At 51.0% G+C, this 16,525-nt stretch overlaps 1 protein-coding gene across 5 annotated transcripts in view; it reads left to right on the plus strand.

Moving 5' to 3' along the window:
• The window catches only part of RYR1 (ryanodine receptor 1), a 107,612-nt gene that overhangs the window by 83,050 nt on the left and 8,037 nt on the right, over positions 1-16,525 (plus strand). For 3 of the 5 annotated variants that reach the window (XM_082709066.1, XM_082709067.1, XM_082709068.1), the window contains 6 exons: positions 8,608-8,949; positions 11,230-12,036; positions 12,721-12,791; positions 13,336-13,489; positions 14,522-14,608; positions 15,580-15,831. In XM_082709066.1, the coding sequence (XP_082565192.1) occupies positions 8,608-8,949; positions 11,230-12,036; positions 12,721-12,791; positions 13,336-13,489; positions 14,522-14,608; positions 15,580-15,831 (1,713 nt within the window). Of the gene's footprint in view, positions 1-8,607; positions 9,376-11,229; positions 12,037-12,720; positions 12,792-13,335; positions 13,490-14,521; positions 14,609-15,579; positions 15,832-16,525 lie in introns of those variants that run through there. The other 2 variants (XM_082709069.1, XM_082709070.1) reach the window with 1 other exon arrangement.

Consider the following 16,525-nt stretch of genomic DNA (forward strand, 5'->3'; position numbering starts at 1 on the left):
ACCCAGCAGTGCTGTATCAGGGTATATATCCAAAGGAAACCAAACCATTGTTTCAAGGAGATATCTGTGCTGCCGTGTTCATTACAGCTATTATTCACAATAGCTGAGGTATGGAACTAACCTAGGAATGTGATATGTAATGGACTGTTATTCTGCCTTTTAAAAAAAGAAGGAAACCTTGTCATTTGCAACAACATGGCTGAACCAGGAGGGCATTATGCTAAGTGAAATATGCCAGAAATGGAAAGACAAATAGTTCATGGCCTCACTTACATGTGAAATCTTTAAAAAAAAAAAAAGAAGAAGAAGAAGAAGAAACAAAAAACAAAAACAGAAACTGAACTGGTAGAAACAGAATAGAAAAGTAAGTGATGTGAAGGGCTCAGCCGTGGAGGAAATAGGGAGAGGCTGGTAAATGCGTATGAACGTTGAGTTATAAGATGAATTTAAGGGGTGCCTGGGTGGCTCAGTGGGTTAAGCCTCTGCCTTTGGCTCAGGTCATGATCTCAGAGTCCTGGGATCAAGCCCCACATCACGCTCTCTGCTTGGCAGGGAGCCTACTTTCCCCCCCTCTCTGCCTGCCTCTCTGCCTACTTGTGATCTGTCTGTCAAATAAATAAATAAAATCTTTTTTAAAGAAAAGGGTGAATTTAGAAAATGAAATGGGTAAAGATCCCTCCTGACCAGAGCTTCACACACATGGTTTGATGTCATTTACACAACATTTTTGTAGGTCAGTATCTCTGTGTCACAGAGTTATGATCTGTAACTTGAAAAGTGCCTTGGTAAAGAGTACATTCATGTGATTTGAACTGCAAAAATGTAACAATGTATGAAGTGGGAAGTCTCACTCCCACTGTTTTCTCAGCCTACTTCCCTCCTCCCCTGACCTCCCCCGCTGCTGTGAGTAACATTAGTTTCCTTTGTATCCTTGCATCTTTTTTTTTTCTTTCAGATTTTGTTATTTTCCTCCTTTCTTGCATAATTGGCAGTGAACTACATACATTGGTCCATATCACTTAATAATATATTCTGGAGATCAGAGAGAGACCTCATTCTTTCTGTACAGATGCCCAGTATTCCATTTTATGTATATATTATGGTTTCTTTGATGATTCTTTGTTGACAGACACTTGCTTCTCTCCTAGTCTTTTGCTTTTACAACTCGTGGACAGTTGTGCAAGTTGTGCACTGTACAAAGATACAGTTGGTAGCACAGATACTGTATATTTCTACTGCAAATTTCCAGTGGGTGGGAGTAAGTGTACTGAGGAAGGCTTCTTTTGGACTACTAGCAATTCCGGCTACAACAAATACCCTTGTACATAATGTCATTCTTTATGTGCAGTTACATCTAAGAATATACTTCTAAAAGCAGGATATCTGGATTAAAGAGTAAATTCATTTGTCATTTGGGCAAATTTTGCCCTCTGTTTTTCCCTCTCATTAGTAACCTATGAGAGTGCCTCTTTCCCCACAGCCTCGCCACCAGACCGCATTGTCAAATATTTGGACTTTTGCCAATCTGATAGGTGAAAAACAATATTGCTGTGCAGTTTAAGTCATACCTCCTGGTGTGAGTGCAGTGAAGCATCTTTTTCTGTTCTTTCTTTTGTATTGCCTATCCAGTGAACTGACTGTGTCCTTGGCTTATATTCTTTCTTTCTTATTTTTCTCCTTGAGTTCTAGAGCTCTTTATATATTAGGCTGATTATAGCTTTGTTAGTTATAGGAGTTGCACCTGTATTTCCTAGTTCATCATTTATCTTTTGACTTCGCTTATGGTATTATTATATATATATTTGGCTATGCGGAATACTTTGATTCTCATGTAGAAAGTCACTTAAAATATCTTATTAATTTTGGGGGCACCTGGGCGGCTCAGTGGGTTAGAGCCTCTGCCTTCGGCTTAGGTCATGATCCCAGGGTCCTGGGATCGAGCCCCGCACCGGGCTCTTTGCTCAGCGAGGAGGCTGCTTCTCCCTCTCTCTCTCTCTGCCTGCCTCTCTGCCTACTTACGAAAAATAAGTAAAATCTTTAAAAAATATATCTTAATAATTTTCAATGAAATAAGACAAGAATAAATTCTTCTTGTAAAGAAACTCAGAACTTACCACTGCGGTCGAGGTCACTTTTGGCTCCCACCCCCAACCCTGTTGTCATCCCACCTTTCCAAAAACTGCCACTGACAGCCACTCTGGTGTGCTTCTCTCCAGATGTTTATTTTTAAATTTATGTTTGTCCATTTTAAAAGTATAGCATTGTTGTCTGGTTCCCCAAGTCCTTTATGGTTGACAGATTTCATACTTTGCAAGGCATGTCTTCATTGATAAGTAAGTACTTTGCAGATTCCAAAACACCTATTACAGTGTAGAAAGCCCTTTCTGGTGGCTGAAGACACATTCCAGGCTACTAACTTATTCTTGGTCAGTACTGTTTTGGGGTTTTTTTCCTATTATTATTTTTTTAATAGTCTGTAAATATTTTGGGGTATATCTCATAAGTTCATCCATTTAAAATGTACAACTCAATTTTTTTGGCATATTCACAGAATTGTGCAACCATAACTACAATCTAATTTTAGAACATTGTAGTCACCCCAAAAGAGAAACCCTGTACCCTTTAGCAGTCACTTCCCATTTCCCCCACCCAGGCCCCTGTCAAACGCTAATCTACTTTCTGTCTCTATAGATTTGCTTATTCTCTCTCTGTCAAATAAATAAATCTTTTTTTTAAAAGATTTTTATTTATTTGACAGAGAGAAATCACAAGTAGATGGAGAGGCAGGCAGAGAGAGAGGGGGAAGCAGGCTCCCTGCTGAGCAGAGAGCCCGATGCAGGACTCGATCCCAGGACCCTGAGATCATGACCTGAGCCAAAGGCAGCGGCTTAACCCACTGAGCCACCCAGGCGCCCCCAAATAAATAAATCTTTAAAAAAATACGGGATGCCTGGGTGGCTCAGTGGGTTAAGCCGCTGCCTTCGGCTCAGGTCATGATCCCAGTGTCCTGGGATCGAGTCCCACATCGGGCTCCTTGCTCGGCAGGGAGTCTGCTTCTCCCTCTGCCTCTGCCTGCCATTCTGTCTGCCTGTGTTCACTCTCTCTCCCTCTCTCTCTAAAAATAAATAAATAAATAAATAAATAAATAAAAATCTTAAAGGTATAAAAAAATAAACAAGGTACACCCATTGCAACCAGTTGATATTTCCTTAAACCTCCTTGTATCTACTGCTTCCCCGCCAGTACTTCTCTTTTTCCTTGTAGCTGATCTGCTAGGGACCCAGGTGTTTGGCGCTACAGAGGAGTACTCTCTGATAGAAATACAATGTGAGCAGGGCACCTGGCTGGCTCAGTTGGTAGAACATGCAGCTCCTGATCTCAGGGTCATGAGTTTGAGCTCCATGGTGGGAGTAAAGTTTCTTTAAAAAAAAATTAGTAATGCAAGGGTGCCTGGGTGGCTCAGTTGTTAGGCATCTGCCTTTGGCTCAGGTCATGGTCCCAGGGTCCTAGGATTAAGCCCTGCATCAGGCTTCCTGCTTGGTGGGAAGCCTGCTTCTCTCTCTCCCACTACCCCTGCTTGTGTTCCCTCTCTTACTGTCTCTCTCTCTGTGTCAAATAAATAAGTAAAATCTTTCTTAAAAAGTTAGGAATACAGTGTGAGCAATATGCATAATTTAAATGTTTCTAGGGCGCCTGGGTGGCTCAGTGGGTTAAGCCGCTGCCTTCCGCTCGGGTCATGATCTCAGAGTCCGGAGATCGAGTCCCACATCGGGCTCCCTGCTCAGCGGGGAGCCTGCTACCCTCTCTCTCTCTCTCTGCCTGCCTCTCCATCTACTTGTGATTTCTCTCTGTCAAATAAATAAATAAAATCTTAAAAAAAAAAAAAATAAATGTTTCTAGTACCCCTGCTTTTAAAAAGCAAAACACACGGGGCACCTAGTTGGCTCAGTTGGTTAAGCAACTGCCTTCAGCTCAGGTCATGATCCCAGAGTCCCAGGATCAAGTCCTACATGGGGCTCCCAGCTCCATGGGGAGTCTGCTTCTCCCTCTGACCTTCTCCCCTTTCATGCTCTCTCTCACTGTCTCTCTCTCAAATCAATAAATAAAATCTTTAAAAAACTTAAAAAGCAAAACACATGTGCATGAGGTCATTTTCAACAATATATTGTATTTAAACTCATAGATCCAAAATATTATTTCAACATATAAACAATATATATATATATATATATATATAAAACTATTCCACATCTTACATCCTTTTTTCATGCTAAGTCTTTGAAATCCAGTATGTAAACCTCAATCAGCACCTGCCCTGATTCAAGGACTCAGCAGCCCCAGTGGCCCTCGGCTCTCATTGGAAAATGCCTGTGCTGTTTGTAGAGGTTCCCACAGTTTCCATCTGGCTGAGCCAACCTTCTAGTGTCATGTAGCACGTTCCTCCTTCCCCTGTGTTTCCTGTAAACTGAGACTCCCGGTCAAGAAGTCCATCAGATGCAAGTTCTGTTTGGTTGGTTTGTTGCTTTGTTTTGTTGGCATATCCTCTGTGGCACTACCTACATTGATCAGGAGGTAAATCCTTCCCTGTTCTCTCTCCTTTGGTGAGGTCAGCAGCTACTGATGTTCGATACCCAGACATGTTCGTGCACTAGCGATGGCAAAATGACGATATGCTCATTTTTGTTAATATTCTCATTTCTAGGGACTATTTGTCAAACATCACGTGGTTTCCTAAACACAAAGCTTCAGGCACCTTACAGATATGTGTTTCACAACATGCTTTTTGGTTTCTTTATGGCTTAAAAGGCAAGTTCAGGATTTTTAAAAGAACTTTTTAACTTTCAAAAATTGTCACGAAGGAGCAAAGTCTTCTCTGCTTTGAAGATGCTAATTCAAAAAAAAAAAAAAAAAAGATTCTTAATTCACTTGACGAAATGTGTCCTGAGCATCTGCTGTGTGTAGCAGCAAGCAGAACAGACCGAGATCCCACCCTTGGAGCAGACAGCCCAGTGGGAAGGGGCAGATGAAAATAACCAAATGGGGTGCCTGGCTGGCTTAGTCGGTTAAGCCTCCAACTCTTGATTTCATCTCAGGATGAGATCATGCTCTCAGGTTGAGATCTCAGGCTCTCAGGTTGAACCCCACAGCACTGGGCATGGACCTGGCTTAAGATTCTCTCTCTCCCCCACCAAAAGTAAAGAACTAAACAAAATAATTTCAGGTCATAATCTGTAGTCTGAAGGAAATGAGCAGGATGGCATGAGAGAGAGCATGAATGGATAAGTCTTGACAACTGTGTGGATGGGGGATGCCTTTCCAGAAAAGGGCATTGAAGCTGGAGCTGAAACATACCACTTGGAGGTGTGGGAGGTTGTGGCATCCCAGACAGAGGGGGCAGCAAGTCTAAAGGCTGAAACGTGGGAACCAGAGGCGTGCCAAGGGAAGCCAGCATGACTGGAGAGGGCTGTAGATGGGAAAATGGGAGTGGTAAAGTGCCAGAGGGGAGGGACACAGCAGACATACAGGGCCTGGTTGGGTGCAGGAAAGACTCCTGCACTCAATTTTTTTTTTTTTAAGATTTTATTTATTTATTTGACAGAGATCACAAGTAGGCATAGAGGCAAGCAGAGAGACAGAGGGATGCAGGCTCCCTGCTGAACAGAGAGCCCAATGCAGGGCTGGATCCCAGGACCCTGAGATCATAACCTAAGCCAAAGGCAGAGGCTTTAACCCACTGAGCCACCCAGGTGCCCCCAAGTCTCCAATTTTTAACCTAAATGAGATGGAGGCATGGGACGATTCTGAGCAGGGAGAGGTGTGTCCTTAGATGTTTATAGGGTCCCTGGCTGGGGGTTGAGGGGGAGCAGGGAGAACAGGGAAGAGGTTGCCGTGAGAGTCTAGAGGGGAACGATGTAGGACCAAAACCAGGGTGGGACCATCGAGGGGGCAGATGTGTGTGGGTTCTAGATCTGTGAAAGCAGAGCTGACAGATTTGCTGATGAATCGGGTGTGGGTGGTGAGACAAAAAAGAGGAATCAAGGATGACTCAAAGGTTTTAGCTTAAGCAGCTGGGTGGAGAGCGATGCTATTCCTGAGATTGGTAAGACAGTGGGAGGAAAGGTTTTGAAACCAAAAGTTCAGTTTAGACTATTTCCAGTTTGGGGTAGAGATCCATGAAAAGATGTCAGGTAAGGGCTTCGGCTGTTAACTATCTGGATTCTGGGGAGAAGTTGGGGCTGAGATGTAAATTGGGCCATCCTTGGTGCGGGATAGTGTTCAGTGCCTTGGGCCTCAGTGACTATCTCCATGGAGAGTGTGTTTCTCAAGAAAGGGGTGCAGATTCCAGGAGTAGTGTCCCCAACCTTTAGAAGTCTGGAATAAAGGAGGAGTCCAGCATAGGAAGCGGATAGCAATCAGAGAAGGTGGTATTTCAAAAGAAGGGGAGTGGGAAATGGATGATGACAAAGAGAGAGCTGCAAATCACAAGAGCAGAGTCTAAGACGGAATGGAGGGGATGGAGTTCCAGGCCTTTCTGTAGGGAGGGGGTCTTTTCAGAGGGGCAAGTAACACACCACATCATAAGTGGAGAAGGCAGGTCGGTGCAGCAAAGGTAGATGGTGAGGAGTTCCTGTATGATTATGTCTCCACATTCTGTGGTTTCTAGAACCCTTCATGATCTGCAAAGCGGGTTACTCATTTAGAAAGCATTTTGCAAAGTTCTTGGCTACAAAGCACTTTTTGGAGCCAGAAGATCTCACTTCTATTCATATCCTAGAGTAGCATTTCTCAGACTACATGGTGCAATTCATCTGTGGGTCATGAAATTAATTTCGTTAAGTCATGACCAGCATCTTTAAAAATACAATTGAATCGAACATGACAGAGAGAGTTGCATAGCGAAAGTCAGAATTGTGTCATGAACCCCTTTCCCTGGATTCGCACTACAGAATGCATTCTAGCTGTGAGTGCAGTCAAAACATTTGACTCAGACAAACTGCTCTAGAGAACTTATTGCCAGAAGTGCACAGGAGATCAGCATAAGACTGTTCAATGAAAGTGTTGTCTATAAAGCAAAAAAACTGGAAACCACCTGAATGTCCAGTATCAGAAGGATATATGGTGTTACATTTATTAGAAATACTACATAATATGGGGCACCTGGGTGGCTCAGTGGGTTAAAGCCTCTGCCTTTGGCTCAGGTCATGATCTCAGGGTCCTGGGATCGAGCCCCACATTGGTTTCTCTGCTTAGCAGAGAGCCTGCTTTCTCCTCTCTCTCTTTCTGCCTGCCTCTCTGCCTCCTTGTGATCTCTGTCTGTCAAGTAAATAAATAAAATCTTAAAAAAAAAAAAAAGAAATACTGCATAACAGGAAAAATGAATTCGTTTGATCAATCTGTGAACATGGGTAGATCTTAAAAATATAGTTGAAGAAAGCAAGTTTCAAATTATATTATTATGATAGCAATTCTTTGTTTTTTATTTTTTTAATTTTTTTCTAAAGATTTTCCTTATTTATTTGACAGAGAGAGAGAGATCACAAGTAGGCAGAGAGGCGGGGTGGGTGGGGAGGGAGCAGGTTCCCTGCTGAGCAGAGAGCCTGATGCGGGGCTCGATCCCAGGACCCTGAGACCATGACCCAAGTTGAAGGCAGAGGCTTAACCCACTGAGCCACCCAGGTACCCCTATAATAGCAATTCTTTAAATTTAAAAAAAAAAATGCAGGGGATACTATGTATTTTTGTGAGAAAATGCCAGGGTATAGGTAGTGAGGTAGAAGGCTCCAATAATACCTGTAATGTTTAGTTCTTAAATATATAGCATTTAAAAAATATGTCCGTGTGAGGATTTAATTCCGGGGTAATGGGCATATGACTGTTTGTTTCTAGTTGAAATTCAGAGCCTTCCACTATGTCGAGTGTCAATGATGTACTTGCTGGAAAGGGGTGGGGGCAGCCCAAATGGGCCTGGGGAGAGGTTTGGGGTGGGAGGTGATATGTGTCAGGGTTCTATTATGGAGGACCTATCTGTCCTGGAGGAGAGGGTAATTACCTACCTAACTTGGAGATAGAGAAAGCTGTGTGCAGGACTGTAGGACTGACTTTTAGGGGTGGGGAGGGACATGGCCAGCTCAGGGAGGAAGTCAGGAGAGCAATGCCACGGCTCCATTCTCTTCCAGTTCCTGATCCCAACTGGACAGACCCTGCCTAAAACCACAGGGTCCCTGTCCTGGGTGGGACAGGCCATATGCGCCATCCAACAGGGAGGGTAGACAGCAGGAGTGCAGGGCCAGTGGAGAGCCTGGGGCAGCATTTCTTGGCCATTCAGCACAACTGCTGAGTTTTTTCAATCCCCATCTTACCATCTCTGAAAAAGGAATGTATCTTCCAGTGGAGGGTGGCCCAGCTTTGTGGACATGCAGCACGCCGGTATTTTGATAGCTGGTACAGCCCCATCTGTGCCAACCTGTGGGGTTTCAGCCTTAGGTGCTGTTTAGGGTTCTGGAATTTTCTGTCTTTATGAAAAGTCCATAACTGTATTTAAGAGGAACACTGATGCTCACTGGGCCAGCCCTCTGACCTTTCCCATGCACCCCTGCCTACCCCCAGGCTATGGACAGCCAGAAGCAGTTCACCGGCCCAGAAATCCAGTTCCTGCTTTCCTGCTCCGAAGCCGATGAGAACGAGATGATCAACTGTGAGGAGTTCGCCAACCGCTTCCAGGAGCCTGCCCGCGACATCGGCTTCAACGTGGCGGTGCTGCTGACCAACCTGTCGGAGCACGTGCCCCACGACCCACGCCTGCGCACCTTCCTCGAGCTGGCGGAGAGCATCCTCGAGTACTTCCGGCCCTATCTGGGCCGCATCGAGATTATGGGCGCCTCGCGCCGCATCGAGCGCATCTACTTTGAGATCTCAGAGACCAACCGCATGCAGTGGGAGATGCCCCAGGTTGGTTGGCCCGTTCACCTGCATGCTCCCCTCCCCCAACCCCCGCGCATGCTCCTCGCATGCTCGGACCCCCACAGGGGCGGACACCCGCTTCATACATCCACCATGCCAGCCCTGGGGGGCTCTTGCTCCACACGTGCAAGCCCATGCCCACCCTTTCGCTCCCATGTTGTGGGCCCTGCGGTGCCCTTGCACGTCCCTGGGTCTCCCCTGCCCACCCCTTGCAGATTTAGCCCAGAGATGGGTTGCACGTGCAGCAGCGTGGCTGTGCCCCTACTCGCTGCTTGAACACCATGCCTGCCCCTTGCACGCTCACTCTGGGAGCTCCAGCGTGTCCTTAGAGTTCTAGTCACACACACGCTGTCACGTACTGGAACACGGTGGTTGTAGATCGTTAATACATCTTCCTTGCTCGTCTTCCCAGCAGCCCTGGTGTGCCCTCTCTCAGCCCTGGCCTACTCGTGCCCTCTCTTTTACACACTCACCGTGGGGGCTCTGGGGTACCTTGCTATGCTGGTCTGCCCCTCACCAGTCACCACGTGTGCCCCCAAATGCTCTCTGAGGTCCCAGCACATGATGTCTACTTACTTGGAGTCCACGTGTGGGTACACAATTCTTACACACTCACCCTGAGGATATGGTCCCAGCACACTATATGGTTGTTCATCCCTCACTTATTCACCCCCTACATGCCCTCTCTGGCATGCCCTCAATCTCCTGTGCACACTTGGACCACCCTCCAGCTTACCTCATGAACCCCTGACTATCCTTGGCCAGGCTGATCCTTGGCCCAATGTAGCCTATCTCAGCCTCTCATATGCCCAGCCACAGATGTCTGAATGCGCCTTACACACCTACTTGCTGGAAGGGCACACTCATGTGGCCCTGGCAGGCCCCCAGCCCACCTCACACTTAGCTTGCGTGTCGCCCGCATTCCCTGTTCTCTTGCACTCCGTTTACACTCACACTTCTCCTTTGTTCCTCACCTGCACATTCCTCCCATATGCTCTTGCACACCCCCTCCCATCTCACACTTGTAGCCCATGAGGCTTGCACTCCAATCACCCCCTCAACAACTGGGCCCCTCATGTCTCCTCAGTGACACTTGGCGCAAGCACACCTGGGTTGTTGTCCCACACTGAACCCTGTCCTCATATCCTGGGCCTTAGTGCACTGACTCCCAGGATCCCTTGCACACTCATGCCTGCTTCACAGGCACTGACGCTATGAATTGTAGCCCCCTCCTGCACTAACACTCCCCTCCGGTTTAGGCCCCGGGCCCTTGCATGGCCACCCTGTGTGTCCATGTCTACCGTGGACACTTGAGCTCCACATGCTGGCATCCCTCCCCCATCCTCCCATACCACCACCCGGTTCCTCCCTTAGTCCCTGGTGCCCTCTCATGAGGCTCTTGCATGTCGGCCCCCTCACTTACTCCACAGGACAGCTCAAGATTTTGCACATTTCACCTGTGTCCCTCGGGGCCCGATTGCCTACGCCCCACCCTCACCCATCTGGCATAAAATTGGTTGCACCATCCTTGCACCCAGGAGGTCTTGCCACATCCCTTCACCTGCAGGAAGCCCAGGTTCAGCACGGACGCTTCACACTCTTGTACAAGCTCTGGGAGCTCCATCCATCTTCCCCCACCTCCCCTTCTCACATGCTCCCCACATGTAAACTCTTTCTCTTAATTCCTGGACACACCCAGTTCTGCCTGCTCCCTCCTCCCATTCCAGTATTCTGCTTGAGGCCCTGTATGCAGCGTGGACCTCGGTACTTTGCAGCCTTCTAATAGCGAGCGCTGTCCAGATCCCTCGGCATCTCTGAACTCATTGAAGCCTCTCGCCAACCCTATAACCGAGGTCCTATTAATATCCCCCAGTTTCGGGGCAGGAGGGGAGGAAACTGAGGCCCAGAGAGTTATGTCTAAATCATCCAACTCCTCAGTGGCAGAATCAGGGCTGGAACCCAGGCGGGCAGCAGAACCTTTGCCCTCCGCCCCTATGCTCCATCTCTCAGAGGAGCGGATAGCCTGGATTCTGGAGCCCGCTGGTGGGGAATCCAGCCCTGCATCTGTCACCTCTGGGCTGCGGCACCCTGAGGACATGACTTGCTAAGCTTCCATTTCCCCAGCTGCAAAACGGGGAGCCGGGCCCCTCGTCTGGGATCCTTGGTGAGGGTTCAGTGAGCTAGCTCCTCGCTGTCACACTCTCGGTCCGGGGGGCTTGGCAGCGACCCGCGCGCTCACTCCGTGGCATCCCCACCCCGCGCGTGCAGGTCAAGGAGTCCAAGCGCCAGTTCATCTTCGACGTGGTGAACGAGGGCGGCGAGTCCGAGAAGATGGAGCTCTTCGTGAGCTTCTGCGAGGACACCATCTTCGAGATGCAGATCGCCGCGCAGATCTCCGAGCCCGAGGGCGAGCCGGAGGAAGACGAAGACGACGGCGCGGCCGAGGCGGGCGCGGAGTGCGCGGAGGAGGGCTCGGCGGGACCCGAGGGCGCGGCGGGACAGGCGGCGGCGGGCGTGACGGCGCGCGCGGTGGCCGCGGCGGCCTGGGCGCTGCGAGGCCTCAGCTACCGCAGCCTGCGGCGGCGCGTGCGGCGGCTGCGGCGGCTCACGGCGCGCGAGGCGGCCGCGGCGGTGGCAGCGCTGCTCTGGGCGGCGGTGACGCGCGCGGCGAGCGCGGGCGCGGGTGCTGCGGCTGGCGCGCTGCGCCTGCTCTGGGGCTCGCTCTTCGGCGGCGGCCTAGTGGAGGGTGCCAAGAAGGTGACGGTGACCGAGCTCCTGGCCGGCATGCCCGACCCCACGGGCGACGAGGTGCACGGCGAGCAGCCAGCCGGGCCCAGCGGCGACGCGGACGGCGAGGGCGCGGGCGAGGGCGCGGGCGACGAGGCGGAGGGTGCGGGCGACGAGGAGGCGACGGCGCACGAGGCCGGCCCGGGAGGCGCCGAGGGGGCAGTGGCCGTGGCGGACGGGGGCCCCTTCCGGCCCGAAGGGGCGGGCGGCCTCGGAGACATGGGTGACACGACGCCAGCGGAGCCGCCCACGCCCGAGGGCTCCCCCATCATCAAGAGGAAGCTGGGGGTGAGAGGGCCCGCGGGGTGGGGGGCGGGCTCTGAGGTTTTGGAGATCTTGGGCCCAAGAGGGAGGACCAGACTGGGAGGGAGACTCTGAGAGACAGAGAGAGAAGAGAGAGCCTGAGAGATAGGCCCGCAGAGACGAACCAGAGAGCATAGACAAGGGAGAGACAGACACACGGTGAAGTGGACTCCGAGACGGAGACCTTGAAACAGGTAGTACTTCTGGGAGAGATCAAGATATCTGCACAAAGAGAGAGGAGAGACCCTGAAACCTAGTTAGAGGGGAAAGGTGACTGGTAACTGGAACAGCCCGGGACAGGGTCAGGGCCACTGGGAGAGCCCCTCAGATATAAGCAGGTGGTTGTGAGGAATTAAGTAGCCCCCACCCTCAGGCCCTGAGTGCCCTCGGGCTGCGGTTGTCAAGGTGAAGGGAAGCCCTGGGGAACAAGACCTCCACCTGGAGTCACCCTGACTCTGCACAGTGCTTTGGCAAGACGTTCCACCTCCCCGAGCCTCAATTTCCCCTCTAAAATGAGACTTTGGTAATCCCTCCTCTAATGGGAGGAGAGGAAACAGATTGCCCTGGGGGAAATGACCAGATGGGGACCCAGAGAGGAACAGGCAGGCAGAGGCGCTCTGAGAGGCGCTTGGGGTGGCAGCTGGTCCCTGATGCTTGCCCTGCTTCCAGGTGGATGGAGAGGAAGAGGAGCTGCCTCCAGAACCTGAGCCGGAGCCTGAACCTGAGCCTGAGAAAGCCGAGTGAGTGGCCTTGGAGTCCAAGGGGCCCGGCCCCTGTCATTGCCTCCCTCCTGGACCCAGAGCCTCCTGAGGTTATCCTGTGTCCTCAGCCTCACCCAGACCAGGCTGGGGCCCAAAAGGAGCCAAAAGGCTCCTCTTTTGCCTCCAAGCCTTCCTGTGGGCTGTTCTCTCTGCTTGGAGCACTTTCTTCCATGCTCATCTCCGTCTTCCTTCTCCTTCCCATTTGGGCTCACATGCCTCCTTCTCCAGGAAGCTTACCTTGACACACACACCCTGCCAACAAGTGGAAGATGTGTTTCTGGGGCTCCCACAACCCTCTTGAGCATCCCCCATCCAGCTCTGACCCCTCTGGGCTGCCACTGCCTGGTGACCGGTCTGTCACCCATGGAGGCAGCGACTCATCACTGTGTCCGCAGCACCATCCAGACCTGGTTAAGCATGGGATGGGCCCCCAATGCACGGCTTTGAATGAATGAATGATTGAATGAATGAATGGATGGATTGCCTGGGCACGTCCTCACTCTTTCTGTGTCCTGCCCTGCAGTGCTGAGAATGGGGAGAAGGAAGAAGTCCCTGAACCCCCACCAGAGCCCCCCAAGAAGACAGCACCTCCTCCACCCCCTCCAAAGAAGGAGGAGGCTGGAGGTGGGGGCTTGGAATTCTGGGGAGAACTGGAAGTACAGAGGGTGAAGTTCTTGGTGAGGACCCCGCAAGGGCTTGCTGGCACCTCCTCTTCCAGGGAGACCTCCCAGGGCCTTCACAGCACCTCTTTTCTGCACCCTGTCCTGGAGCTCACCTGTTGCAGGCTTAATGCTCAGAAGAAGCCAGGCTGGCCTGAGGGCACAGATGTCCCCAGAGTCAGGACCTGGTCACAGGGCCGCATCATAGGTGGCCCCCCACTTAGGTGGCCCCCCACTTGGCCCCTGCTCAAGATCCTTATTCCAACCCCCATACCTTTGCTCCTCTGGGGCCACCTGCCTCGACTCTCCACCCCGACGTGCTAGCCAGAGCTAAATCCAAGCAAAGACATGCTTCTGTTTCTCCCACCATGGCCTGTTCCTTGGCTCTCAGCCTTTGGGTCAGAGCAACCGCACTGGTCCCAGCCCCTCCTGTCCGAGGTTGTGGGGAGAACTCGTGTCCTCAACCAACCCAGAAAGAAGGGAGAGAGTTTGGGACGGCAGGGCTCAGGGCTCCGCCTGTCCTGCCTCCTCTCCAGGCCCAGCCTGAGATGAGGGTCTGAAGGAAACCTCTTGGGGGGAAAGATGGTCCAGTGAGGATGCATGGGAAGAATGAGGGACAGGAAGAATGATGAAGAGAGAAAGAGGGAGGGAGAGATGGACGTACATGTCCTCTATCTGGGCTAAAGCAGACGGGGCAGCCTCACACAGGAAGCAACATACCAGAGAAGTTGGGAGTGTGGACTTTGGAAGTGAAGTGCTTGGTCTCAAATCTCAGGTCTGCCACTTCTTGGCTGTGTGACCTTGAGCAAGACCTCTCACCTCCCCAAGGCCCGGTGTTCTTATCTGTAGAATGGGCGGATCCGCTGTGCCCGCTTCGTGGTGGTGCAGCGAGAGCCACACACATTCGTGTGTATAAAGCTCTTAGTGCACGTCCTGGTATACAGTAAGCACTCAATAACTGGGACGTTGTGAACCAGATTTTGGATTGTTGGATGGATGATGGGGCAGAAGGTGGACCGTAAGCTCTTTCCCTTTCTTTCCTCATTTTAGAACTACCTTTCCCGGAACTTCTATACCCTGCGATTCCTTGCACTCTTCTTGGCCTTTGCCATCAACTTCATCTTGCTGTTTTATAAGGTGCTGGTCACAAGGGGCCCAGAGGATAGGCGCTTATCTCTGCTGGGGGACAGGGTGGCTCGGCCCCTACCAGGTTCCCAGGGCCCCCTGGGACAAGGTGTTGGATTGGGGGTGCCAGGGAGGTTCGGGCTGGACACCAGATCTTGGGACACCCACAGGAGCATGTGTGGGTATCTGGGTGCATCTGGGACAGAGCAGGAAACCAGTGCGGGCTTCCATGCTCAGCTCTGCCACTCACCAGTCCCATGGCCCTGGGTGCAGACCTTGGCCTCTGTGATGTGCACTGATTCAATGAAGCTTCTTTGCTTTCTCATAAGCTAAGGAGAAATCTGCAGGGAGGAGGAAATGGGTAGCTTATGGAATGGAAGGAAAGGGCTCAGAACCAGACCTCCTGAGACACAAAAGGGCCTTGGGTTCTTACTCGAAGATCTAAATAACAGGGCAGCTAGATAACGGTATAGCTGGCTTCTGTGGGATCGAATCCCGGCTCCACCACCCACTGGCTGTTTGATGTTAGGCAAGGGCCTTAACCTCATTGCCCCTCAGTTTCCTCATCTGTAAAATGGGACACTGACAGTGTCTATCTCTCAGAGCTGTGGGGCTTACAAGAGGATTAGCACATGTAAAGCACTTAGAACGGTACTTGGCATGTAGAAAGTGCTGTGTAAACATCAGTTATGCCTAATTTTAGCATTCATGTTAATACTGGTAGTCAGTCTCTGCAAGGATCTGCTGCCAAGGAGAATCAGCTCCAATGGCTTCCTGTCAGTTCGATAGTCAGATTCTCAGGACAGAGTCTGATTTGCTAGTTAGGGTTCCAGACCCACCCCTTATCTTGACTCACAGTCTCACTGAAGTAGCATCTGTCTACCCCCCCCCCCAACCGCTGCCTTCAGCCTCAGGAATGGAGGCTGTCAAGTGTGTTCGGCTTCCAGGTGTGGCAGGCCCTGACCGACCTCTGCCCCCTTCAGGTTTCAGACTCGCCACCAGGGGAGGATGACGTGGAGGGCTCAGCAGCTGGGGACCTGTCAGGTGCAGGGTCTGGTGGCGGCTCTGGCTGGGGCTCAGGGGCCGGTGAGGAAGCGGAGGGTGACGAGGACGAGAACATGGTGTACTACTTCCTGGAGGAGAGCACCGGCTACATGGAGCCCGCCTTGCGCTGTCTGAGCCTGCTCCATACGCTGGTGGCCTTCCTCTGTATCATTGGCTACAACTGCCTCAAGGTGGGTCATGACGGCGGTTCTGGGGCAGAGGCTCGTTGGGCAGGGAGTGGTACTGGGCTGCTGCGAAGGTCTAGGGCACGGGTGGGGCGATCTCCCATGGTGGTTGGAACGGAGGGGGCCTAGAACTGGAGTAAGGGCTGCAGGGGCTGGGTACGAGATTGGGGTCTTCGGCAAGGACAGTATTCAAACTCGGAACTCATGTGGGTCACAGGCGAGAAGCCAGGGCATGGGACCCTATTAATTTCTGGATCAAGAGGCAGACTTTGTCACAGTGACTGTTATTTTCTATATACTGATCAGCTGGCGAATGAAGGCTCATGGGGTTCTGTGGGGTCTTGGATGTGACACGGGCACTAACAGGGGAGTGTGGATTCTGACATAACAATGCCTGAGGTTTGTGATGCCCGAGAGGCATGTTATGAGAGCTTCAGTTGGGTTCTAATGGGTCTGTCGGAACCAATCTTGATGCTTTACTGTTGGAGGAATAGAGTTCTTTTGGCTTAGAACTTTTGCATATGCTGTTCCCTCTGCCTGGAATCCTTTCTCTCACTTCCAGCTCCTTTTGCCTGCCTCTGTTTTATTCATCCCCCCTCCCTTGGGGAAGCCCCAGCCTCCTTCAGGCACCACTTCCGGGCTCTCATGACTTGCTCCTATCCCAGCCCTGAACCACCTGCCCACCTTTCCCCATGACTGC

The sequence above is a fragment of the Mustela nivalis genome, assembly GCF_964662115.1.
Source record: "Mustela nivalis genome assembly, chromosome: 18".
Classification (NCBI taxonomy): Eukaryota; Metazoa; Chordata; class Mammalia; order Carnivora; family Mustelidae; genus Mustela; species Mustela nivalis.